Below are 26401 nucleotides of genomic sequence, written 5' to 3'. Positions count from 1 at the left end.
CCTTTGGCCTTCCCCCAGCTTTGGAGTGTCAGCCTGTGTATGAACACACATTGTGATGAGCAGTTATGTCGCACACTAGGGTGTAGTTTTCCAGTCACCTGTGTCGCACACCTGCTAGTTTCTACCAGGGCTCCAAGGGGAAGAGTAGAGAGCTTCCTGGAAGCCCGCCTGGGTAGAGCCAGATTTTATGTCCAGCATGGAAGTGAGTCTGGCTTCTGGCTTCCTTGGCACTTGGAGCTTCTTAGGCCTCATCTGCTGCACTTGCTTCCTCCCCATCCCAAAAGATTCCTGTCATAGCCTGCCTTTGCATCCCTTCATCGCCACGGATGTCTTCTGATAAGCGTGTCCGTGAAGCTAGCTTAGGCTCTGAACCAGTCAGCAGACTTCTTTTAAGGTGAAGAAACTTAAGCCAGCATATATCCAAGTGAACAACTCTTACCTGAGTTCTCACCTGTTCTGCTCTGAGGCGAGCCACACAGGGTCTTTAACCAAGATGTAATGCCTTAAGTCAGTGTGTCTGCCCACAGGGGGCTGAGGCAGGTCTTTTTCAGCTCCTAAACCCACCATGGAACAAGGGGAACAGCCGTTTCTGTGAACTGACTTCTTGTTCAGTAATGTGAGGACTGCCCGGCTTTGTCCTTGAGGAGTCTGCTCCCTGCATCTTTTCAGGCAGGCACCCAAGTTACTGGGGGAGGGTGGCAGGCGGCCGAAGAGAAAGGATGTGTGGGCTGGAATGAGCCTTCTCTGTGCAAGAGATGGACACTGACGTCTTCTGGGGGGATGAAGAAGCGCTGAGTGATGCTGGTTACCGGCCCGGCCGTGCTGCCTGTGCTAGCAGCGTGGATAAGAGTCTGCAGCAGGCAGAAGGGCTCACGGGGCACATCCAGGGTGTGCAGAGCCTAAGCTGTTGCCAGGAAGGTTGCCTATCAGGAACAGTTCTGTGAACATCTCTAGTTAATGTATACAGTAAGTATAGTCTGCCTTTTTTTTTGTCAAACAAAGCAGCTTAACTGCGTAAAAAATGGTGTGTGCTGCTGTCTGCTCCTGAGGCCAGCATCATCACTTTCTTTAGTAATACAAACGCTAAGGACAGCATGAAATCTGAATCTGTTCGTCGTTTTCCCCACTCAGAATTCTGGAATAAACAGTGTGTGTGTACAGCCTCAGCTGTGATGATTATAGTGTATTGCTGCGTGACTCGTGTCGTTCATTGCTGTTGCCATGGCTGTGAAAGCTACCTTGTGAAATATTTATATGAATATTTTCCTACAGAATTGAACTGAAGTGATGGTGTTAACAAGTGTTTGGGGTCTTTGTTTGCAATGTGAGATGTGTTTAAAGGCAATGTTTTCAAAAATAGCGTCTTTGGAAATCGTTCTGGTTCAGGAGAAATGTTCCTTAATACTTAGAAAGCTGTTGCTGTTCTCTAATCATGAAACACGTGTTTCAGAAGACAGTGCCTATACAAATTGACATCATTTCTGTAGTCATAAGAATCTAATGAAAATCCTGGTGTTTTTTTGTTGTTGTTGTTATTGTTTTTAATTATTAGAAAATGTGAAATAGCCATTGTCTTTCAATACATAACAGTATCAGGAGAAACATGTCTGTTAACAGAAGATATATTTTATTTATAAGCATATGCCTATCATAAATCAAGTTGTGCATATATAGCTATATCTGCATAGAATCATAGAATGGTTTGGGTTGGAAGGAACCTTAAAACCCGTCTAATTCCAACCCCCCTGCCACGGGCAGGGACACCTCCCACCAGACCAGGTTGCTCACAACCCCATCCAGCCTGGCCTTGAACACCTCCAGGGATGGGGCATCCACAGCTCCTCTGGGCAGCCTGTGCCAGGGCCTCACCACCCTCAGAGTAAAGGATTTTGTATAAGATAATCAGTTTGCCAGAAGAAAAATTAATGTTTTCTGTCATTATTTTTTTTTTATTTAAGGTTTTTATAATTGTATTATCTTCCTGGATTATGAGTTTAAAAATAGGTAAGCCTCCACTTATGCAGTGTTCACACGACAATGACGGTTGTTTTCCAGCCAGTCTCAGCTTTTATTTCCAGTACAAATAACATCGATCAGGCAGGGGGGTTGTTTTCACTAGGGTGAAAACTTCAGAAGATCTATTTGGCTCTGATAAAACATCAAAGTGATTTAATGTTTGAATCATAAAAAATATTTATTCTTTCAATTTCAAGTTCATTACTTTTGTTGATTTTACTACACAAGTTTTTTTAATTTGCAGTAACTTTTTAGTCAACATTCCTATGCTTTGTGTTGCATTCTCAAATCCACTATGCATATTTCTGTCATTTGTCTTTGATTCAAAAAGTGGAAAACAGACAGAAAACTTGTAGCTCTTACAGTTATGGTCTTTGTGTATGTCTAGCTATGTTTGCATACAATAAGTAAGAAAGTGATCAGGCATTCCTGCTTCTCTTTGTAGAGTGCTCACTTGGCTATGATTGATACTCTTATGATGGCATACACTGTAGAGATGGTCAGCGTTGAGAAAGTAATTGCATGCACTCAGCAGTATTCATCCTTCTTCCAAGCTACAGATCTACCTTATGACATTGAGGATGCTGTCATGTTTTGGATAAACAAGGTATGTATACGGGAAAAGCAAGCTGTGATTTTCTTTGTAGCCCATATAATTCAATTAGAGATGGATAGGGAAATGTATGTACAAAGGTCTATTAAAACTGCATCTGATGCAGATTGTTGCTTCATCTGCTGCGTGTGGATAGTAAAAAGCAAGTTTGCAGAAATCAGTTAAATGGGTTATGTGAACAAGATGAATGGCAAGTTCAAATAAAATACAGTAATACTACATGTGACGTTGACTATCGTGTTGATATTTTGTGATGGCTGGTTGAGGGTCTCTTGTTGGCCCTGTTAAGAGTTGACTTCATATTGTGTAATTTATCATGCAAGGTGTTCTGTTTGTACTTGAATGCACCTTGCTTAAAGTGATCTACCTGCACCACGTAATCTAATCAAATGACGGCAATACACTCTTAATCAAATGTGATGAAACATAATAAGGGACAGGATAGTTTGTACAATGTAAAGCTAACAGCAAGTGACCTAAAATGCAGTTGAAACATTGACATTTGCTGGTTATGCTTCAGGGTTATAGAGTCAGAAATAAGTGTTAAATCTTTTCATTTAACTTGGTGGTGATTTACAGACCTTTAGAAAACTTGCAATTTCTACAGTTTGTTAGACCACTGAATAAGCTATTTTGTCTCTAGGTAAATGAACATTTGAAAGACATAATGGAACAGGAGCAAAAACTGAAAGAGCATCACAGTGCAGAATCTGCAGGAGGTCAAAAGGTAGGTGTAAGAGTTAAAATGCTTTAAACAAGAATAAATTTATCTGTAAGCAAAAACTACTTGCATATGGTATGTATAGGCAGACATACATTTGCAGACATTGAACTTTTAACTGTTTGTTAAAGAAAGCTTTTAGTTCTCATAGAATCATAGAATATCCTGGGTTGGAAGGGACCCACAAGGATCATTGAGGTTCATCTCCTTTTCAGTTTTTGTTATTAGTTTAATGATTTCCATGAAATGGTTATTTCAAATGTAATAATAGTAGATTTGCACTTCCTATTCCCAGTTGCCCTTTCTGACAAATAAATCTTCGATATTAGGGAAACATCAGTTATGTTAGTCCTAAGGAATTTTATTAAGTTAATGAATATTCTCCAAATGAATTCAAACTGCAGTTGGATCTAAGATGAAAAAGAAAAGCATATTTTTATTCATGTTTTTTTCAGTGTTCACCCTTGTGAGTTAGATGCATCTCAAAAGAGATAAATCTGTATGTGGCATCATAGGAAGCATTTCTCTGTCTGTGATCCATGATACTGGTTGATTACAAGTTTTATTACATAAATGATAAAAATTGTTTGATACCCTTTCCTAACAGGTGTTTTTTTGTTTTTGTTTTGTTTTTGTGGAGCTCAGTTAATTAAATAGCATTATACGCCTTGAAATGTAGAAGGCTTGCATATGGTTCCAAAATACATAGAATTGCTTGTTTCAGAAGGAGATTGTTTACCCTATTGTGATACAATTATTACTGGGGAATTGGTAGTTAGTTAGATCACCCGTTGGTATTATCCCTGCACTTGAAAGCAGAACAGATTTCCTATCTGCTTAAAGACTGTAATCCTAGTTCCCTTCCTGGTCTTGTTTTTCTGTGAGCAGCTAGCTCCCGTTTAGTGCTTCTCCAAAGGAGTTGGGGGTTACCTGGCGAGATTAGAAGTCCAGCTTCAAAAAGCATGGATGCAATGAATGTCCTTGCACTTGTGGTTTCTTTTTAAACATAAGGAATGATGAATGCTGATTAGTAAGTATGTGACTCAGCAAAAGAAAACAGTATTCTTTACAATTGTAGTGGGACCCTGATGCATGCGTTACTGTTTTCAGTAATGGCATAGAAGTTTTGAGAATACTATATGCTTGACAAGTTCATTTCATTTCTCAAGTTTAAATAAAAAAACTGGGGATGTGGAAGAAGTTAGATCCTCTGTCTTCCAGTGATTTTTTTTTCCTTGAAAATAATAGTAGGAAGTTTTATGTATTGTTTAGGTCATTTTTGAAAGATTAGAATAATTTTTAAAATCCAAAGCACATGAGAGTCTTATTGTAGCAAAGAGTGGCATATGAAATAAAACATTATCAAAGCAATGACATCAAATTATCTGTATTTGTTAAAAATAAATCAATGTTGGTTTTCACTTATTACTGTTTGCATTTTGTTAAGAATATTAAGATTAAATTTTTAGTTTATAATGTCATTGTTCTTTCAACTGTTGAAAGATATGTATAGGCTATAACTATCCTGTAAATAAACCCAATAGAAGAAAAAATTTGCCTAAAGATGGTGCATGTATTTGTGGAGTTTTTCTTCTGAATTGTGAATATCTAAAACAATCAGAGCCCTATTCTGTTGGCCAATGTATGAATGTATTTCCAAAATAGCAAAATCATGCTACAGTTGCCATATCATGGAAAAATTTGTAATTAAGGCCTTCTATACACTGATTTTTAGGAAGTGTTATCCCAGTTGAATTTTAGGTTGTTTGACTCGGTGTGAGATTCAGCAGCACAAATTACATTGTCATGTGAAGCATTCCCTTCCAGGGGTTTGTATTAGGGGATTGTATTATCTGTATAATTGTACCTGTTATCTAAAAGACTTAGTGTAGGTAAAACCTCAGGTTGACCCCTGGATGTCTCATCTGCCAGTAAGAGTTTTTGGTAGATTACAGTTTAAAAAAAAAAAAAAAAGATGAATTTCTTGAGAAAATGAGTCAAAATATCATTTGTACCATAAGGTTTCAGTGAATACAATGACAAGTGGAATCTGCTTTTAGAAAGTAAGTCTAGCACCTGGAATATTCGGTAAGCTCTATTTTAAAGTACTTAAGGATTTTGAATCACTGAACTTTTTCATTTTTCATGCAGGTAGATAGTAGTGTTTTCAACTTAGATTATTTTATTCCAGGTTTTCTTTGGGAAACACTGATCTGTTCAATTGATGGCTCATTTATTAGGAAATCTCAGCCATTTTTTGTATCTCGCAGTATTTACCAAATTTCCACCTATTTTTGCTAAAATAAAGGGGCGGCTGCCATTGCATTCATTTCTAAAATGTGGTGAGGTTTTGAACCCAAGATAAATTGAAATGAAGAATGTCTCATCTGCTGTTTTAGAGAGAAGGCCAAATAACCATGGGAAGAATAGGTTGTTCTAGCGGTTAGAGAAAACTTTTCTTTAGTTTTAATTTCTGGCTGAGAAGCAACAAACTTAGGTATCTGAAAGCTAAAACAAAGTTAATAAGTAGCCTTCTGATTTCTTTTCTAATCTCTACCGTGATAAATTTCTAAATTTATCAGTTGTAAAAATAGATTGACCATGATGCCTTTTCTTGTTGCAAATCTGCTGTGAGCCTTTTCTCAATCAATAGTATATCTAGTATATTCTGTATATTTATAAAAAAAAAGTGTCATATATATAAATAATACAACTGGTAAGATACCTATTATCTATTTCTTGGTAGATAAAAATAGTGTTAACAGATTATGAGATTGCTTTTGTTTTCCTTCACTTTCTTCTGCTGCTAGCTTCCTGTAGAAGATAAGAGAGGAAGGAGTATGTATGATTTTTAGCTCCAGGTAGTCCTCTGCGGATCTTGATCTGCCGGTGGTTGTGGTAATCTCGTCTTTTTCTGGTAGAGTCTCTGCATCTTCTTTCAGAATTAGGATTTCAAGTTTTGTAGTAGCTTTGGTTTTCAGGCTTCCATTGAATAATATGTAGTGAATGTACAGTTGCACTGGTTAAACTAATTTTCAGTGTAATCAAAGCTTTCTCAAAAAAAACTTCTATTTGTCTCTGCATTTGTGTTACAGACTGAGTCAGTCTTACCAGTTTTGAGCCAAATCAGTGCAAATCCCATGTGGAAAACAAATTTAAGTGTATTCAATCCAAGACCTGAATTCTTCAAACATTTTTTTAATTAGTTTAAACAATGCAACTTTTTGCGTGAAGGTAAAACTCTAACACCATAGTTCCACGAACAATTTAATGTGTCATAAATCCACACTGCTAGTAAAAGCTAACTTGTCAAGAAGAGTTTGCAGCAAGATCAGCCTCCTGATCTGGTTAATGCACAGCTGCATGAATACTAACTGTGGTGCAAGAAAGACACCAGAAACAAGTACTTGATGAAGGCCATGACTGCCATTTTTAAATCATGTTTTAAGCATGAATCATGTTTAAAACTTCTTTTAACAGTAAACAACAGCAATATCCCTATAAGACGGTAGGTCTTCACACAAAGGACTGTTTTTATTTTTGCCTTTTTAAATATATATATATGTGTGTGTATTGGGAGAGGTCAGTCAGTTCTATCTTTTCAGATTTTTTTTAGTGACTGACTAATTTTTAATAATTTCCAGTATAATAAGTTGATACAAAGGGCGAGTTCAGCAGCCATTGAATTCCCATTGTGTTGCCCAAGAGATTTCAGCTTTTCTTTGTCCTCTTAAATACTGTTACAAAGTACATGTTTATACATCTTGTAGTGTATCCAAATTAAAAATTGATAATATTCAGTCTTTCAGCCTCTTGAAGCATATTCATCATCTTAACCATAATTTCAGCTAAATAGATAAACGTGTATCAGATTGCTAGGTTTTAGTTCAGTTTGTACCTTTATGGAGAACTAATCTCTGGAATTGAAACAGCTGTGTGCTTTTTTCAAATAAATAAATTAATTAATTAATTAAAATTTTAAAATTTTTTAAATATATTTTTTTTCCAGCCTATCATTGAATAGATGTTGGTAGACCTTTTGAGTGCAGACTGGTCGAATAGTGGGAAGTCCGAACTATGCTTGGCCTTTATAAATCAAGTAATATCATTCATATCAGTGTTAAGTAAAATGATAGGCAGAACAGATCTGATCTTAGTCCATTTACCTAAAACCTTCCTTTGTTTTACTTCCCGATTGCAGTTAAAATAGATTTTTTTAAAAATTTAAGTACTTTTCCATCAGTTGTCTAGATTTCAGTTTGTCGAAGAGAAACTGAACCCTATAGAAAGTGGATACTTGGGTGTGATTGGAATATCTAGACCCATACATTAACATGCATCTCTTGGTTCATTTCTTCTAAGTGGCCCTGGGATTCCCCACTGTGACAATTGAATGTAATAGAGGAGAAGAATGCTGATAATAGTCATGTTAGGAATGTGCACATTTCCTATACAATAATTTTTTATATAAAAGCTTTTTTTATCACTACAGTTAAAGTTTGTTTTTTTTTTTTTTTATGAAGTGCAGTATTCTGACAACTACATAAAATAGCAAGGTTCTGTAGCAGCTGGAGTTTTAAAACTACTTTTTCACTATTTCCAGGGAATAATTTCTCTGTAAATAAAAGTATTTTTGGTTCCTACACTGCAATAACATAGAGTGGGTTTCTGTGTGTATTTTTAATACTGGTACATGTTCTCTTTTTTTCCTGAGCAGTAGAAGTATTAATCTAGGCTAGTCTGTATAGTTAACAGAAAAATCCACAAACTTCAGTATGCTTCATCTTAAGCTTTTAGGTCAAATTTAATATCTGTAAAACTTTCTTTATAATTTGTACTTTTTGATGGCGTATCAGTTTAGAATTGTATATACCAGTTGTGACCACTTCTGTGCTAGTAGCCAAAATTCCATCTACATTCCAGATCATTGCACATCATGCAGCTGATGCTAATGTGATTTGTCATTGCAAAACTATAACTGCCTGCACCTCTTGTTGTTATGAAAACTTATATGACTGTTTAAAAATACTCTTAAACGTTATGAACAACTGTTTGGCTTTGAAGTAACTAATGCAAGCTTCACTGCAATTGGTTGTAATGTACTACAGTGTGTTTATACCTTTTTTTCATTGCTTTAGCTTCCCTGCTTCCCCATATATGCTGTTGGAGTTCATTTTGATACTTGTGATATCATGGCTTCAAGTCTCAAATGAATTCTTTAGTCAGATTGCATATTCAGGGTATAATTAGATGTGTGAAAGCGCTTAATAAAACTGCATTGATATAACAATCTTATCTGTTCATGTGAGAAAATTATAATGTTGATCTACAAAGATTGCAGATACTTATTTCTCCAGTATTATTTCTGCTAATGAGCTCAATACACAAAGGTTAGAGTGCACTAATGTTTACCATTAAATTACAACTCAATGTTTTACAAAACTGAGAATGTTAAAGAAAATTGCTTTGTAAAAGTAATTTATGAAATCTGATAAATTGTTCCTTTTTTTTTTTTTTTCCTTTGCTTTCTGCTTTTATTCTTTTTTTCCTACTGCTTCCTCTGAAGTCTCCTACCAAATGGTTTTGGAAACTGGTTCCTGTAAGTTTGCCCAACTGCTTCACTTTGATCAACTAGCTTATTTTGGGAATGGCTTTGTCCATGTCATGCTGGTCTAGTTATTCATTTCATTTATCTCTACAAGATAATTTTATAAGAGATTGCTCTGCAAAGGTGTGCATAATACAAAACCCTGTTCTGCAAGGTAATCTGTGCAAAATAAATGTAAGATATGTTACTGGATAAGGAATTACTTTTTAAGCAGTCAAGTTCTCTATGGTTTTGTATAAGATAGTACTAATTCATGTCTCTTTTTTTTTTTTTTTTTTTGCAAAACACTTTCCCATAAAGTTCCAGTAAAGATAAGCTATTTGGTATTGACCATTTTAAAAAGAGCCTTGCAGAAAATATTTTTGATCGTTAATACTATATAGAATCTCAAATTTTGTTTTATTTTAACAATATTCAATCATTACAGCGTTTTTCTAGAATTCCCTAACTTTTCAGCTGATTTCAGGTAGGTCTCTCCCCAAAGAAAGTAACCCAAAACAATCCACTGCTAGTTAGACAATAATTTCATTTAAAAAGTAACTGTTCAGGTCTGTAATAATATTAAAGTTTTAATATAAAGTTGATATTTGTTTTCTCTCTGTTGTTTGCTTGGGATTTTCATTACTTTTCATCAAATGCAAGGGGGTATTATTTATTCTACAACAGGTTTTGCAATATGTATAATATCTTATCATGGACACATACCCGTGGTTTGGCTGGGAACAAAATAGTCAGCTGTTTAGGTATATGCAGAATTGCATATTTCTGGTCTGAATTCCAATGAACTGATCCCGATCCATCTTTGATCTAAGGATTACCAAATAACTGACCTAGCAGTACCTCAAGTCTTTGTTGTCCTAACTAGTAAAAGATTGTTCATACATTGCAATGAGAATTTAAAAAGTAACAAGACAGTTGCGTGTAGACAGCAACAGAAATTACCTGGTATCTGGATTTAAAAAAATAAAATAGTACTCTTTTCAGTAGACTAATCAGTATTCTAAGCTCATAACAGTCGATGCTATTCATGCAATTTCTCTATAATGCTGTGTATTACAATTGTGACATTTACGCGCACAAAGACTCTGCTCTTCACAGTATAGAACTTGAATTTTGTTTTGGAATTAAGATAGCACAATTAAGTGGAGGGTATAATACAAAAAATTAAAATAAATCAACTGCCCGTGGCCTTCACTTACACTACAGAAAATTAAGCACATTTCTGGTTTTTGTTCCATTCATACAACAAAGGGGCTACTTCAGCGCAATCTCAGAATGTTTTTGTTCTATTTTTGCCTACAGTCTTGGTTTACTAATCATTCTTTCATTGCACAGAATTTGTATTCAAATATAAAATATTCTACTGAAAACTATAACCTAAATTTGCCTGCCAGTTGTCTGTGAACAGCTTGAGGTAGAGGTATTTAATTTACTTTGAACTTGTTAGTTTAGAAGGGATACAGCAGAAGCCCTGGTGCCTACTGACAGTATAGTAGGAAGGCAGTGGCTCAGATGTTCTAACAGTTCAACCATTCTTCTCATCTCCTCACTTTACATAGTGCAAATGGTCTACGGTGAGATAGACCAGGGCATATAGGCAGCTGAAAAGATAGTCTGAGGAGTAAATTTATAATATGTTACCTACTGTTATGGTAAATGGATCAGAGTGTTCGTTATTAATAACCTCAGAATACACGAGCACTTCTGACAGGGTAGCTGATGTGCTTTCAGGTCATTTTTAGCTGACCTTGTTTATATGGCACTGTTTCAACTATACTTAGATTTGTTCAGTGGAATAAGCTCAAAGATGCTAATTAGGCTGGTTTCTGTAGAATCTCAGGAATAAGATGCCTGTGCGAGCATTTGTATTTAAAAGAGCACTATAAGATTATAAAAAATGCAGAGGTTTGTGTCTTGCATTATTGCATCCATATTTATTAGCAAACATTGCAACTGATTAGAAGACTTTCTTGAAATGGAAGTTTATTAAAAATGCAGTGCAATTACCAGTGTGTTTTATTTTTCAGTATAATTTCTTTTATCTTTTTGACCAAATTGAAACATGATGCCTATTATACCTTAATGAACCTAGTATATCAGGTTCTATTAGTTTCTTTTTCCTGAAGTAACGTGCTTGGCCTCCTCTCTACAATGAATTAAGTCCTCTTTCTAGGTCCAATTTAATGATTTGACACAGTTTCCAGAATTTGTAGGCACTGTTCGTAAGGCTGTTTGAGGCATCATTAAAATGACAGACTTTGACAGAATTTACTGCACAAGGTGATTGTATTATCAATTTAAAAACATTTTCAAATATTCCATTAAAAAGGTACTAGAAGAATATATAAAATAACACAGGACTAGGTGGGCCATAATGTTAGAGTCTATCTGTATCCCATATTTTTGGTCATTATTTCATAATTAAGTAATAATATGTAAAGCACTTAATTCCAGTCATTGTGGGGTGGGGAGTACAGGGACATATTAACATGGTATTTGAAACTTAGAGGGTTTTCGTAGCAGCAGGTCAGTGTATTTCCAAAGAATGAAAAAGAAGAACCTTTCAGTGCAAGCAAAATTGGCCTATTTCATTAGAAATAGTAGGCAGTATTACTAACATGAGAAAAACAGTATTAATAATGCATGAAACACTAACATGGTTTTGTTTGGCGTTAGTGAATCTTTACCATAGCATGCAAAATACAGACAAAAATACCAGTCCATTTCAAGTATGAAATAAAGACTAACTCTGGTTTATTTTAAATATTAATTGGTTAAAGTGATAGTACTCAGGGCCAAATACAAGCCCTTTGTTTTCCTAGAACTGATGTCTGCTATTGCCAGGCTAGATTTGTGCTTCTTGGGTCAGTTAGAGGACATTGACATACACTACAAATAATCCCATGTGATCTTCCACAGAAATCCAGTGACACTAAGTATAGCCTTCAGGGTTAGTTAGTCTGTGGTTCCCTGGGTTGCTTTCTTTTTTTTTTTTTTTTCCTTTCCAGTACAGCTAGTTAAAACAGTTCCCACTCCACCCATAAAACCTCCAGCCCTGCCCCACTCAGTTGCTGCAGAAGCAAAAGAGAAGAGATGTTTTACGTGGATCAACTCTTACCACACAGCCCCATCAGTAACTGCTCCAGCACAACTAAAAGGTCGAGGGAGGGAGATAGGAACTTTCAGCGTCAGCTTTGCAAGGAAGAATTACATCCACTAAGACTTCTCAGAATCCCCACAGTGCAACTGCCAGTTTAATGTATTTGAATGAAAGTAGTGTAAAATTTACTCTGAAACGTTCTTGGCATCATAAGTAGTTCTGTGGTATGAATGGGAAAGTAATCCTTCAGTACCATTGTAAAAAAGTAACTAAATATTAACACATTAAAATCTTCTGCCTCCATTTGTTTTGAAGTCATGAAACAAAATTAAGAATGATAAATAACTTTTTTCAAGTTAGCCCTAAGCCCTTTGCCCCCTCCTGCCCAAAAAAGAAAACCATAAAAAAGTATTCACTTCAGGTAAATGCTCTCTTAGTTTTCTGAGCTACTGATCTCTTTATATACTGAGTTAATTTTAAAATTGTTTCCTTTTTATACCCAGACCACTGCCTGGCCGTCACATTTGACCATTAATGTTTCTCTGTGTTTACAACTGCATAGAGTGACACTTACTAATAATAAAAATGTAGTTGAACAAACGCAGATTTCCTTGTTACGCAATTTGCCATTAAGTCAGATATATGATTGAGATTTTGGGAAAGATTCTTAGGTGTTTTATTTTCATAGTCATTTGAGTTGGCAGTAAACTGAAGTTACAGCAGCTAAGGGTCTGTCTTGTGTTTACATACAGAGAATTTCTGATTGTATAGTGATGTGTTGGATGTTAAATAAGTTGTGTGATATTTAATTTAGCATACTATACAGGGATCATCAAAATTTGGTAGTTTTGAAGGAAAGCCTCAATTTTAGCATGTAGGCACCTTTCCTCTTAGATATTATTTATGTCATTCAAAATGAGGTATAAAGTGAATAGTTCTAGGAAATTTGACACTGAGAATTTTCAGTTACTTATTGAATACTGCTTTTTCACTAACTGAGCGTAAAACCTAAAATACAAAGCTGTTTCTTCGTACATTTCAGAGCCTTTGTCTCTCTTAATCTCTTCATTCTATATTGTAGGCTCGTTATAGGAAGGAGCAAACGTTGCTCAAGCAGCTGCCCTGCATTCCATTGGTGGAAAATCTGCTGAAAGATGGTACAGATGGTTGTGCTTTAGCAGCCCTGATCCACTTCTACTGTCCAGATATCGTTAAACTGGAGGGTATGTCTAACGTGTCTCAGCTTGTAAACATGTGTCTGCGTAAGCTGAAATGTCTGTATTTGATATATATGTCAAGGAAGGTAATAAAATATTACACAGAAGAGACATAATTTGAGTGTGGCAGTGACAAGTTCAGTATTTACTTGGTACCTATGTGTTATTAAATAGAAAGAACCAAGGTATCCTTCCATCTTGTATTTACTTTTACGTTATCACACTAATATAATTGTACTACAATATATTATTGCAGATCTGACTGTGGCAACACATTTGCTGTCATGCTGTGAAACTGGCAACCATCTGGAAAACTCTGGTTCTTGAAGCTGCATAAGTGCTTTCATGTGAATCTGAGCAGTTACAGTTATAAAACATGGAAGGGTCACTTCTGTCTTTCAGGTAGACAAGCTCTGCATAGCTGCACTGTGTGGCAAATAGTTGTTCTCTGTTCAGGGCTTTTACTTCTTTGATAGCTACCTATAATATTGATAAACAGGAATATAGTGTAGAACTTAGTGGTGTTGTGCTGTTCTGTAATAGCAGTTGTCTGAGGATGAGCAGCTTCATCTCGTTCTTTTGCTCTGCGGCCTGGTTAAACTCATATCTTCCTCTTGGCAATTGAGAGCCTCGTGTAGCTGTAAAATGTCTTGGCAGCTAACACCCGTCATTTTCTGCCTATGTTCTGTCCATGATACCTTTGATGTCGTGGGAACACTTGTACATAAGCATCCTGAGAAATCCAGGAATTATGAGCAAGGGTATAAAGCTTGAAAAGGTACTGGAATATGGAATTCATATACACATCTGCTTTATAGGAAGCTTCCAGCACAGTAGGCGTTGAAGATGAAAGAGAATAAATGCATGCATTCTCCATTCTTCTTTGGCTTGTGAATTTTGAAAAACACAACTTTCAATTTACATAAATGTTGCAGCCAAATATATACAATTGTATATGATTACAGAAAAGTTAATACTTGGGTTGTGTTGAAATTGGGTAACACCTTGTTCCTTCTTACTGCATGACTGAAAATACGGACTGTCTGAAGGATCTTGTATACTATTGCAGGATGACATATATATTTATCAGCAGATTCCTCCAGCCTCTGACTTTGAGCACAGTGAAACACAACAAGGCACTTGTCATCTTTGAACTTAGCTTTAATGTCTGTCGAGTGTCCTACCCTAAAGACATACAAACATGCATGTCATTGTCTCGGAAGTAAATTCAAAGATACTCTAAGCAAATAGAAGTACTGTAAAAGACTTTGCACATCTTCCCTGTATTTAAATACTGTTTTTGATGCATGTTACATTTCACTGAGATTTTGTTCTGTGTTGAAACTGAGGAAGGCAGGTAGCAAATGCATATGCAAAAATACTTAAAAATGCTTTAACAAGGAAAAAAAAAAAAAAGGAACCAGACTACAGAGCTCTAAAATAGATGTTTTCTTCTCATAATGTCTTTATTTAACTTCCAAATCTAGGTTTCCTTCTAGGAATCTAAGACTATAAAGGGCTTCGTGTGTCAGTGAGACAAGAAATTGGCTATTGTTCAAAATTATATAATCCTTTGCAAGATGTTATCATGCTCTGTGATAAAACTGTCTAGCTTTTTAAAATCTGTACTCTTATTGAGACTGTTGCAGAGCTCCACTTTTTACATAGTTTTAAAACTTCTTCTTCTTTCCTACCTAAATGTGCTTGTAGCCTGTCTATGTGCATCTGTTGTTCTTCCAGCAGTGCCCTTTGGCTTGAATATCTTGTCCTAATCTGACATCTACCCCTCTGATATGTTTTGTTTTGTTTTGTCTTTTTGCCCAGGCTACTGAATCAAGCCTTTTCAATTTCCCCTTCTGATTTGGATTTCCATTCTTGTTATTACCCTTAATAGTTATTTTCTGTAACCAGTCTAGTTTCGGTTCATCTTTCTTGAATATGAATGGTCATAATTGTACACAGGTATCCTGACTGACATCTTAGTACTGCCTTGTACAACGCTTCCCTGTCACTACTAGAAATATATTTTCTGATACATGTTTGCATCGTGTTTGCTTCTTTCAGAGCTAAGTGATGCTGAAAGCTCATAAGCTATCTCTGCGTTGGCCAAAACACAATGCCTTCCTACTCTGTATAGCTTTCAGCTAGTGAATCACATTAGAATATTATTAGGTTAAAATGCATGAGTTTGAATTTGCATTACTAAACTTAATCCTATTCTGGTCAGTTTAGTCAAACGTTTTTTCAATCAGTATTATACTCGGCATTGGTTGGGGTGATGGAAAATTTCTGAATCCCTCGGGATGGGAATCCTTATCCTGTTAGCATCAAAGTTCCCTTCCTAAGCAACCTTGTATCCTACACGCTTTAAAACTGTTAAGTGGAGCTCTGTCATACACTGTTGCTTTAGAAATAAAAACCGATGCGTGCTCTCCAAGTACATCTCCTTTCTTTTATTTTCTTCATTCCTCTTTTTTACAAGGGCTGTCTTTTTTTCTATTTAGTCTTCTAAGAAGCTGTAATAAAAAGAGCAGGAGGTTAGCTGGGTATAAATAATATTCAGAGCACACTGTATAACCACACTAGTCTATCCACTGCTTTGTCTTTAAATAGCACTTTGAAACATGGAGTGGTAATTCATGTATCATGTTACCTGAAAACTCATTTCAAGCATCCAAATCCACTTAAAAAGAAATATATAAGACTAAACTGATGCTGCATTTGTGTGAAGATTCAGAGTTAATAACATTAAAGTATACTCCCTATGCAAAGAGAACTTTGTGAGAAAGCATGCATTCATATATAGAAAATCTAAATTTAAAAAAGTTTAGAAAATATCTAAAGCTACAAAACTGTCTTAAAATATAACATTGTAATTTCTTACATTTCTGAAATAGAAGAATAAATCTCCTGACATACAAAAGAAAAATCAAGTTTGAATTTATCCAGAAAAAGATCTAGAATCCATCAAAAGAAAAGTACTTGTTGCAGATCTGTCACTATATCTAATCTTGGCTTCTTTTTTTTTAGATATTTGTTTGAAAGAGACGATGTCTTTGGCTGACAGCTTGTATAATCTGCAGTTGATTCAAGAATTTTGTCAGGAATATCTTAATCAGTGTTGCCATTTCAGTCTTGAGGATATGCTATATGCAGCTTCTTCAATAAAGGTAAAAAAAAAAATAAAACAAATGTAAGCAGTATCCACAGGACTTTGTTTGTTGTTGTTGTTTTCTAGTGGTATATAGAGCCTTTTAATCTATTGCTATATGACTGACTGAAAAAGCATGTTGCATCTTTTTGTGGTACAGCATGCAACAAATTTCAGCAGGATGTTAAAACACCTTCTGCATTAGTTGCAACTTCTAAGACTTTCATAAAAACACAAAATTTTTAATAGTTGTTTATGGAATTATTGCTTACCATCACTATTCATTTCTATGTACACTGTAATTTTATGTTTTTTAATCTTAGACTTTTTACTTTTGTAAACATGCTATATTTATATGCTGTTTTGGTTGGGGTTTTTATTGTATTTTTCAGTTTTTGCTCTCCTGAGTTAATTTCATTGAATCATCTGATATTTTTATTCCTGGAATACAAGCAGGGATGCAAGTCCCACACACAGATGTTTGAACAAGCAATTAAGCATTTTCAATCATTCTAAGATTATTCTCTTTTTAGAAAGTTAAAAAAAAGTATTTTGTTTGGTTATCCTATAATTTTTAAGCTGTGTGGGAAGTCAGAATAATTGAATTATACCTTGTCTAATTGTAAATTTAATTCTTCATTATTGTGTTTCTCTAAGAGTTTTCTATATAAGACACTGTTCATTTGCTTAAGAGTCTTATTGGCCTGCCTTTAGGGAATGAAATCTTATTTTTAGGGAGTCAGCATATCCATTGCAGATGGTATGTAATTGGTTTCTTAATATCTGGGTCATTTCACTGCTTTTTATGATCTTTACAGCAACCTCACAAGCTGAGTCACAGAGGCCAAAGCCTGAATACAGCTTTGTTGTCTCCTGTAGGGTTGAACCTAATCCTTTGCAAATAAGTAATGAGCTGCCAGGATGAGTAAGGGCAGTAGGTCTAGGCCCATCAACTTAGCCATCGCTGTTCTATTTTGTGTATGCAAAGCTGTCTACTGACTATTTTCATTCAGCTTTTGGTGTCTTTAAATTTCATGTACAGTAATCTACCTACATACTTGAAAAAGTGTGTTGTATTGCAGTCTCTAGTCTGTAGTTCCAACATATGGTCCTACAAATATTTTGGAAGATCTTGAGTAGGTGTCCTTTACTGGATTTTGAATATTTCTTTTTGCTTGCCGATATCTGGAATAAATGGAATTCATTTGTCTTCAGTTTCATCCATAACAACTAATAATACCATTGCTTTATAGTACTGGTTTGAATTATTTCAGAAGCCACTATGAAGCATCAATTAAAAAAAAAAAGTCGATATCTCTGCATCAGACCTAACATTAATAAAATGCTACAAACTCAGTAACTTTGCTGCTTCTGAACAGTGTTTTAGAGTGGCGTTAGAGTTCTTTCAAAGATTTGGAGTATTTCTAGAACTGAGAAGGCCCTTTTGTGATCATGTTTTTACAAGTTGCTGTGGTGTGGATGCTTATTTAGATGTAAATGCTACAGAGAAGGGCTGCCAAGTTTTTCTTTTAAACCTTGGCATGGAAACTTTGGCTAGTGCTATAAACTCTGTTTTTCCAGTGCTAAGAAGTAGTTTGCTTTCAAAATAAATTCACAGTTAAAGGAGCTCTTTTTAAGCTTTCCAGTGCATCTGATTAGACTAGGTTTTAATAAATGTGTATATTCCCCAATGAATGTTATTGTCACTTGGAAAAACTTGTATTGCAAACAGATATTTTAAATATTATGCATTGAATTATACTGGTCTGCGGAAAGTATTTAATTGCAAGGTTTAGGATTTCTAGCAGCATGCTTTCAGGTGTCTGTTAATCAGCAAAAAATTCTGTTTATTTTCAGGGTGACTCATACTGCACAGTAGGTGGCACTATAGTTTTGTTTAAAAGTCTGTTACGCTCTCATATTGATGACAGAAATAACAAAAGAACCAAACTGCTGATACGTTACTGGAAAAAGTTTCAAGAAAAAATAAAATAAAGCTGAGTTTTGCAATGACGGTGGTGGTCCTAGAAATTATGCTAGATATCCTGACTTCATGCTTGTCCCAAAAGAAGGGAGTAGAGCCTCTCTCTTTAAAGTGGTCAAGCACGAAGAGCTTACCTTACGTTCTTTACTGGGTACGCTGCACTGTGCTGTTATGCTAAATCAAGGTAGGTTGTGGACAGTATATGGTAAGGAAATCTGGTGCAGGTCTTGAACAAGCTGATTGTGCCCACTTGTATCTTCCCTATCAAAAAGTACAGAAGCCAAGTTGGATTAATATAAAACTTCAGTTAACAAGCATACAGAATATTTGGTATAGGCTCTCAGCTTTTGCAGCAGATGAAACTGTTTTTATTCTTTTTTAACATGGAGGAAAAATAGGCTTTGTCAGGATTTCTAGACAACTTTGATGTGTCATAATCAAATGAAGCCAGAAAGTAAGTTTTGTTGCTCCTCACTTGCCCATTTCTTCTCCTCTAAGAAAAATACATTTGTGAAATTCATCATAAATGTCTGCAAGGGAAGGGCTGCTAATACATTCCGTGGATGCTTGAGGCACTGCTAAGGGGCCATGCTGGTTCTTGTTTGTTTTCCTTTGAGACAGGGAAATACAAGTAGAGAGAGATGACAACAATAATCACAATAATTTCTGAATCCTTCCTGCCCATTTAACAAAAGGAAAGAATTAAAAATCTTGGATCTCTGTTTGGTTTTGTGCATTGCTTTGTTTCCCCTTTTCCCTTCTGTAAGCAATTTTATCCCACAAGCACTTTTTAATTTTTTTTCTTTACTTGTATGTAGATTACATAGCTCTGAAATAGCTATCTTAAGAGACCTGTGTGTTGATACACGTGCTCTGCCGAACCAGAGAACAAGTTTGTAGAACTAGAACTTGAGTGAAAGGAGTGCCTTTACAGGGAGCATGAACTGCCCTGCAGAACAGCAAAGGCTTCTTTACTGCTTCGGGCCTGAAATTGATGAGCACTGCAGTGTGATAGTGTGTAGTATCAGGGCATTAAGTAAAGGTCTTATGGTGTATATATGATGGATGTTGTAAGGGTCATGTAAGGTTTCGGAATAGAAAGAAAAATGTCATCTCACTTGTTCTCCTTGTAATGTGAGATAACCGTTGAAAGTACTTCTAAAAGAGGAAGAACCCATCTTTGGTTGTATTTGTTTATACTCTTGATGTTTGAGATAGTTCTCTGCCAGTTTATTCTCATAGGTCCATAGGGCCCAGACCTAAGAACTATCAAAGAGGGGACTGAGAGAGAGCTTGAATCTTTTGATGTTTACCACGGTTTGAGAGCTCACATCGGAACTTGGCATTGAGTCAGTTGACACAATTATTGCCTGTTGTAAGTGTTCCTATATCTAAGCCTTCAAAGACATGGTTGGGTTTTGTTCGTTTGTTGTAAATAGTGATCCTAAACTTGTGCTACACATATTGTTGTGCATTCGCTTTTCCTTGGTAGAGGATTGAGTCAGGGTGAAAGACAGATCATGATGTTAGAAGACCTTCTATTAATTAAACTGCTATTATTAATAGAACAAATCCATTATTAATAGGAGATAGCTATTCACACAGCACATCCATTTGCTCACACAGTTCACACTAGCTCAGTTATTCTTATCGGATTGGAGCAACACCTGGGAGCCTGCCCAGTGGCCTCCTGAAGCAGGGGTCTTACTGGCCCACTGGTGGCTTTTAGGAAGGTGTCCAAAAAATCTCTCAAGGGGCTCCTTCTCTTGTTATTGTGTGTGTGTATTCATGTAGTCTTTGCAGATAGCAGCTCCTGCCTCCTTGGTTAGGGTTATACAACCTGTTGTTGTTGATGTGTGCTGGTGGCCTTGGACAGCCAGCTCCTGCTCTTCTGAGTGTTTGGGTTCGTGTGGATTTGACAGGGCCACGAGTCTCTGCAGCCTCTCAGTTCTGGGGAGGCTTTCATGTGCTACTGCTCACCATACATGCCACCTCTCTTTGGCTGCTTTTTTCTGGTAACCACAGAGTCCTCTCACCCAAACCCATGTAGAGGGCACTTCAGTTCAGGAGAATGAAAGCTTTCTGAACGTGAAGTGAAACAATCCTGAGACGTCATTGCTGCCATTCCTCTGAGAAGCGTGTTCCTCTGACCTAAATGTGGGCCAGTCTCAGCTGTTTGGCATTGCAAATAAGCACAGGGAATAGGTGCCTTATTTTGCACTTAGCTACTAAGTTAGAGCAGCATGAACAAACATCTGCACTGTCGAAGGCCCGATAAGCCAAATGGAGAGAGTCTGGTTCCAGAGCTTACAATAAACATACCTATTGCATTTGAGTAGTTTTGAATACATGCACTTGCCCACATCAAGCAGAAGGCGACTTTGCTAAAAATATAAGCAGAAGCTGTAAACGAGCCCCATCTCCTGCGAGATATCCATATACATCACAGAGATTAATTGTAGAAATTAAGGGCCAGGCTTTGTCCACTAGCAGAGCCTTCCCTCCTGTCTCCCTGGAAAACCAGTGCAGATGAGGCCGTGTTAGCAGTTTCAGGCCGCGTGAGCGCGGGCGGGCTCCTGGGGGAGCTGGCAGAGCAGCTGCTGGGCTGGGGGGCGGCTGGGGCGTGTGGTGGGAGGCTGCCCCGGGACTGGATTCCCATCTGGCGGGTTTAAAAGGATTGCGGATTGGGAATGAAAAGGAAGATGCAGCTGGTGAACAGTTGTGTTTTTTTTTTTAAGAGATTTCCCTCAGAAGAAGGACCTTTGGTTCCTCACTTATTATTTAAAGGGTAGCAGCGGGGTTTTATTTCACTGATGTTAATTGGCAGGTTGTCCTGCTTCTTTGTTTTGTTCTGAAATAAGTCATTCTGACATCTTCAACTTGTTGTGGCATTCGTTAACCTGCGATGGGACATAGGACAAACTTGTAGCTCATGGATCCTACACAGAACAGTAATCGGGACTTGTACAGTTTTTGAAACACTCCGGTTTTCTTCAGTCTTGATGCATCTATATTGACACTTTATAATATGCAAACTATGGATTTACATTTGAGGTAGCTTGCTTTCCTGGCCTACAGAGCAGACAGCTTAATGTGCATCATGACGTGAATTTTACAGTATATTTTTATGTTCATTTTGAGAAAATTCCTAAATGCATCTATGACAGCTTTTCCGTTCACATTTAGTGGATTCTAGTCTGTCTATAAGTGATTTGTATCATTAGAATATATGAACTTGTAGTTGTTCTTCTCCATCTGTGCAGATCTAAAACCTATGAATATTACAAGTGAAGTGGTTTATTTGTGTGGCAAGATTGGATGTACTATTTTTGTTTTCTGTATTTTCCATTACTTATATTGGGAATAGGGATATTAAAGAGAAGAACTTATCTTTTTCATATACGTTTTTATAAAACAAGCTAGCTTATGTCTTCCTTTGATACAAAAGCAAGTAATGACTTTAGATTTTATATTCAAAATAAGGGAGTTTTTTTCAAAATCTTCCAAAATCTATTAAATGGTAGAATTTTTGTTGTACAACCAGAAGATACAATAGATAAAACTTAACCAGTAGTATAACTTATTACATGCAATTTTAATGAACAATCTGCAAATAAGGTAGAGATATGAATCTGAAAAAAAAAAAAATCAGAATGTTTAGCAAATGAACGCAGCTATGAAGCTGCATGTCTGCCATCTGCTGTTTAGTATTTTTCAGTCAGTCTGAACTGTTCAGAGCTTAGTTGTGTATTTTTAACTATTAAAGTCCTGTTACGCTTCTGAGTATTTCTGTGTATACATGCCTGTGATAATAATGTGACAAACTATTAGAACATTTGTTGGCATAATCAAGGTGAAATCTGTGGAAATAACATCCTTTCCAACCCTTGGTAGCAGGATTACTACAGACACATAGTTTTTCCAAAAAAAATTAAGTTACTGATCATCTGTTTTCCCCTTTGGTAATTATTAACATTTCTTTCTGACTATAAACGACTTGAGAGTAAATGCAGTTTCCATCATGATGTTTCACCACGAAACATCTAAAGTAGCCTGAATTCTAAATTAGCTGTGCAGCCCGGAGTTTTATATTTTCTTCAATAAATACCAATTTTGTTTTCGGAAAAAGAATCTTTATTTCAGTAGTTCAGGACTAAACAGAAAATATTTTCAGGAGGAATATCTTAGTCCTTCATAAAATAGTCACACTATTAAATGTGGCATCTCACCATAAAAATAAGAAATTGGAGTACTTAAACCCAATGCTATTTTAGATTGGAACAAAGCTAGAATTAGAATATTTTGTAATTATTTTCATAGTAAAAATATTTCATGTTAAATATGTAAAACTTGTAGGGGAGGGAAGAGTGAAAGTGTTTATAGCTGGCATAGAAATTGTAATATTAAAGATCAAACTTTGTCTCAGAAGTGAATTTGTTTTTTTTTCTTTATGTATATTCTTTCCTAATGAGAAGTGTCATACCGAAATGCTATGCTTAGCATTTTGTTTGAATGGAAAAGACTTTGCTGTGAATCTTTCCTCATTCAGTTTCTGTTGTGCTGACTAAGCAGATACGGGGTTTTCGTAGCCTATTTCTAGCATGTGTATAATAACTGGCAACATCTGACTGATCCCTTCACCATATACTGAAGTATATATGTACACTACATATATCAGTGTTAGTGACATGAAAAAAGTGTCTAAAGACACTTGTAAGCACTGTTAGCTAGATATTATTTCATTTTATTGCAGAAAGACTTTTTTTTTTTTTTAAGTGGTTTAAATGTGGTTTCCTAATTTAAAGCATAAGTAGAGATTTGTATTGTTCAGATTTTCAGCCTCTGTAGCACTGGTGACACGAGTCTGTGCGCCTGCTGGAGCCCTCAGGCCAGGAGGCTCCTTAACCTCATCCAGCTGGTGTTTCTAGATAAGAGGTGGTGCTGACCTGTATGGACTTTGCAGCTTATATCCGCGATCATTGGGCCTCTGAACTCTTCAGCTTCCACAGTCATCAAACTTTCTGGTCCTTTGCACCCCTTTATATAAAAAAAATATATATTATTATAGACAATATACTCTTGCACCAGAAACTGCTACTACTGCTTCTGCCTATTTTTCCTCTCTGATTTTTTTGTTGTTGCAGTTCATATCACCAGCTGTTTCTTCATTTATTTTTTCCTCTGTTAAACCTTACAGCTCCAGTACTTCCGTGTTTCGTAGCTGTGTAAGGGGATCGCTGGAAATATGAAGGCAGATGTATCAGCAGTACATTAAGCGTGCACAGATCTTTGGAGCTAAAACCTCATTCTAACTGGCCTGCATTTAATAAACATTGCTGCTGGGTTTTGTTCTGTAAAGACTTGGAAATCTGAGTAGTTGTTCCTTAATGTGGCAAAAATCACATGCCTGACACACAGACTCAAAATTCCATGGCTAATCTGTTTGACAGGCATCCTCTTCCACCCATCCTGTACCTCTCTACCCTGCCTGCAAGACATCAGGCCCAAGTGATGCCCATTATGAAACATTTTGACCCAAACTGTTACGATCTGGTCAAGTTACAGGTGTTAGATAGTTGTACTACAGATCACTCTGATCTCATTTTCTATAGAAGTAACAGAGATGAGAATGTAAACTGTGTGAAACAGAGGCATATCCCAATGTTGATTATGCTATTTGTTTGTAGTTAAGGTTTATGTTTTAACATAAATTTCCCTTATTATCATTTCCATAGAGCAACTACATGGTGTTCATGGCAGAACTGTTCTGGTGGTTTGAAGTGGTGAAGCCATCATTTGTACAACCTCGTGTTGTTGTGCATCCCCAAGGTGATTATAAAGGATTGTTTTTAATATGCATGTTTTTAATATGTATGTGTTCAGATTACCATAGTGTTCACAAATACAGTGAATATTTTAGTTAACGGGATTTGGCAGTGTACCACCCCGTTAAAGAAGGAGCTATGTACTCTGTCCTATGTTAATCTTCATCTTATCTCATAAATCATAATTAGATTTTGTTGTTTATTACCAAAGCCTTATTTAAATTATTGTGGTATAATCACTTGCAAATTTTCCTGACCAAAACAAGCCTAGAATCCATTTATGTCCATGCAGGGATTACAAACATAATGAGCCAAGAACATAATTTAGCCTGAAAACTTGTACTGCTGAGGAGAAGGTACCAAGAGAAAGGGACATAAATCTAGGGAAAGCAGACAAATAGTTAACTGGAGGCTTGCATTTTGCACCTGGGTGCAAAGGCACAGTCTTCTTTCAGTAAGTTCCTAAGTATAAAAATGCATCTCTCAAGCAGATCTTGAGATCTGTTAGTAAGCATAGAGTAATGGTAATTTAAACATTCATATAGTAGTACTATGATTGTGTGGCAAAAGCTAGGAAGAGAATCCCATTGTGTAGCTTTAACACCTTTTTTCATTTATATACTTTATGACACACAAAAATCTGATTTAAATTCTTAAAATATTGCTAACTAATTTAGGATGTGACCAAAATGTTGTTTCCTAGGTGGAAAGTTAAGTCTAAGGGCTTGGGGGAAGAAAAACTTTTATTGGAAAATAAATTCTTTCAGAAAAAGTACATTTATTTTTGATTTTAAAAAAATGTTTTTACTTTTAATTTTGTCTCTTATCTTTTTTTTTATTATTATTTCTTCCTTTGCCTTACCTAGTCTTTTTTTTTCATTCTCTATTGCCTTAATCAGTGCCAATATGGGAACTTTGTAGAAGGTAGAGCTGAAGGGAAGTGACTTCATTTTTAATCTAAATAATGGAACCTCTGAAAATGTTTTAATTCTTTGGAAATAATTCAGGTTATTTCAGACAGCTTTTCTGCTGTGGATTTTAACTGAATACTAAACTATAACTTGAGCTTTGTTCTTCCTGGCAGCTGGAAAAGATACAGCTTCTGCTCACAGTCTGAATGCTAACAGAAGAAATTATGTGGATGGCCCATGTGGTTCTGACTTTGTAGCCAGGTAATGCTGGATAAGCAGTAGTACTCTTTCATGGTCTTTCAGTCTTTCTTTTGATGGGGTAAAGGAAACCTTCCAGTGATCTGGTCGGAACATAGTGAATGCATTATATTTATCATTTGAGGACAAAGGTTTATGGATTGTGTCTGAACAGACACACAAGAATAAAATTAGGAATTAAATTGAATATTCAGCAAATTCTTTCTTGCCAACCCAGCTTATCCTGTTCAGCCTTTTGTGGTGGGTTTTGTTTGCTTGTATTTAGGAATCTGTACTGACTTTGAATTAGGGAATTATATTTCGTACAATCATAAAATGCTTTGATCCTGAATCTTTTTACTGTGTGTATCTGAAGTGTTTCACATGTAGTCAATGAAGTTATTTTAAAGTAAATTGAGCGTATATGTCAGGAGAAAAAGTAGTTTTGGATATACCTTTTGAAAGAGAGGTTCTCAAACCCACTCACACCTTGCAAAGCTCCTGCAAGCAGTCCAGTTAAGAACTTTGCACTTCATTTTTTCCTTTGTCCTACAGAACTTATCCCCGTTCTGACAAATTCTGTCAGTAACAAAGTACCTTTTTCATCTAAATAAATCCACGTTTTATCCAAATGTGTACATTTTGTCTGCAGATAATTTTGGCTTCTAAGATGAAGAGGACTTACTGAAAATTCTATGATAAACATCTGAATTCAATTCATAAACACACCAGTACCATTCCAAATTTAACTATCAAGTCTGTAAGTTGCCACCAGTGTGTTTTGTAATATTCCTTATGTTTCCCGAGGCATGTACAGAGATACAGTAAAAATCATTGTGAGCTTTGTATGGCTGGTGGAAAGCATATTGTACTAGTTCATCACAATCCTTGTTTAGTTTCTCTACAAGTGATGGGTATGGTTTGGTGTTGGAGGATTATGAGAGCAATCCATAAGTAGGAGAAGGAGCTATATCTTCCTTCATTAACCAGTGTATTTTATAGAACTTGGTGATACTTC

The 26401-nt window shown here is 36.0% G+C and overlaps 1 protein-coding gene across 4 annotated transcripts in view; it reads left to right on the top strand.

Moving 5' to 3' along the window:
• Positions 1-26401, top strand: part of CAMSAP2 (calmodulin regulated spectrin associated protein family member 2) — an 80954-nt gene that overhangs the window by 39433 nt on the left and 15120 nt on the right. For 2 of the 4 annotated variants that reach the window (XM_083846713.1, XM_083846712.1), the window contains exons 3-9: positions 2462-2623; positions 3273-3356; positions 8917-8949; positions 13140-13281; positions 16306-16445; positions 24146-24239; positions 25320-25407. In XM_083846713.1, the coding sequence (XP_083702839.1) occupies positions 2462-2623; positions 3273-3356; positions 8917-8949; positions 13140-13281; positions 16306-16445; positions 24146-24239; positions 25320-25407 (743 nt within the window). The remainder of the gene's footprint in view (positions 1-2461; positions 2624-3272; positions 3357-8916; positions 8950-13139; positions 13282-16305; positions 16446-24145; positions 24240-25319; positions 25408-26401) is intronic. The other 2 variants (XM_083846715.1, XM_083846714.1) reach the window with 1 other exon arrangement.

The sequence above is a fragment of the Anser anser genome (assembly GCF_964211835.1).
Source record: "Anser anser genome assembly, chromosome: 8".
NCBI lineage: Eukaryota > Metazoa > Chordata > Aves > Anseriformes > Anatidae > Anser > Anser anser.
This window is presented reverse-complemented; position numbering and strand designations above follow the sequence as displayed.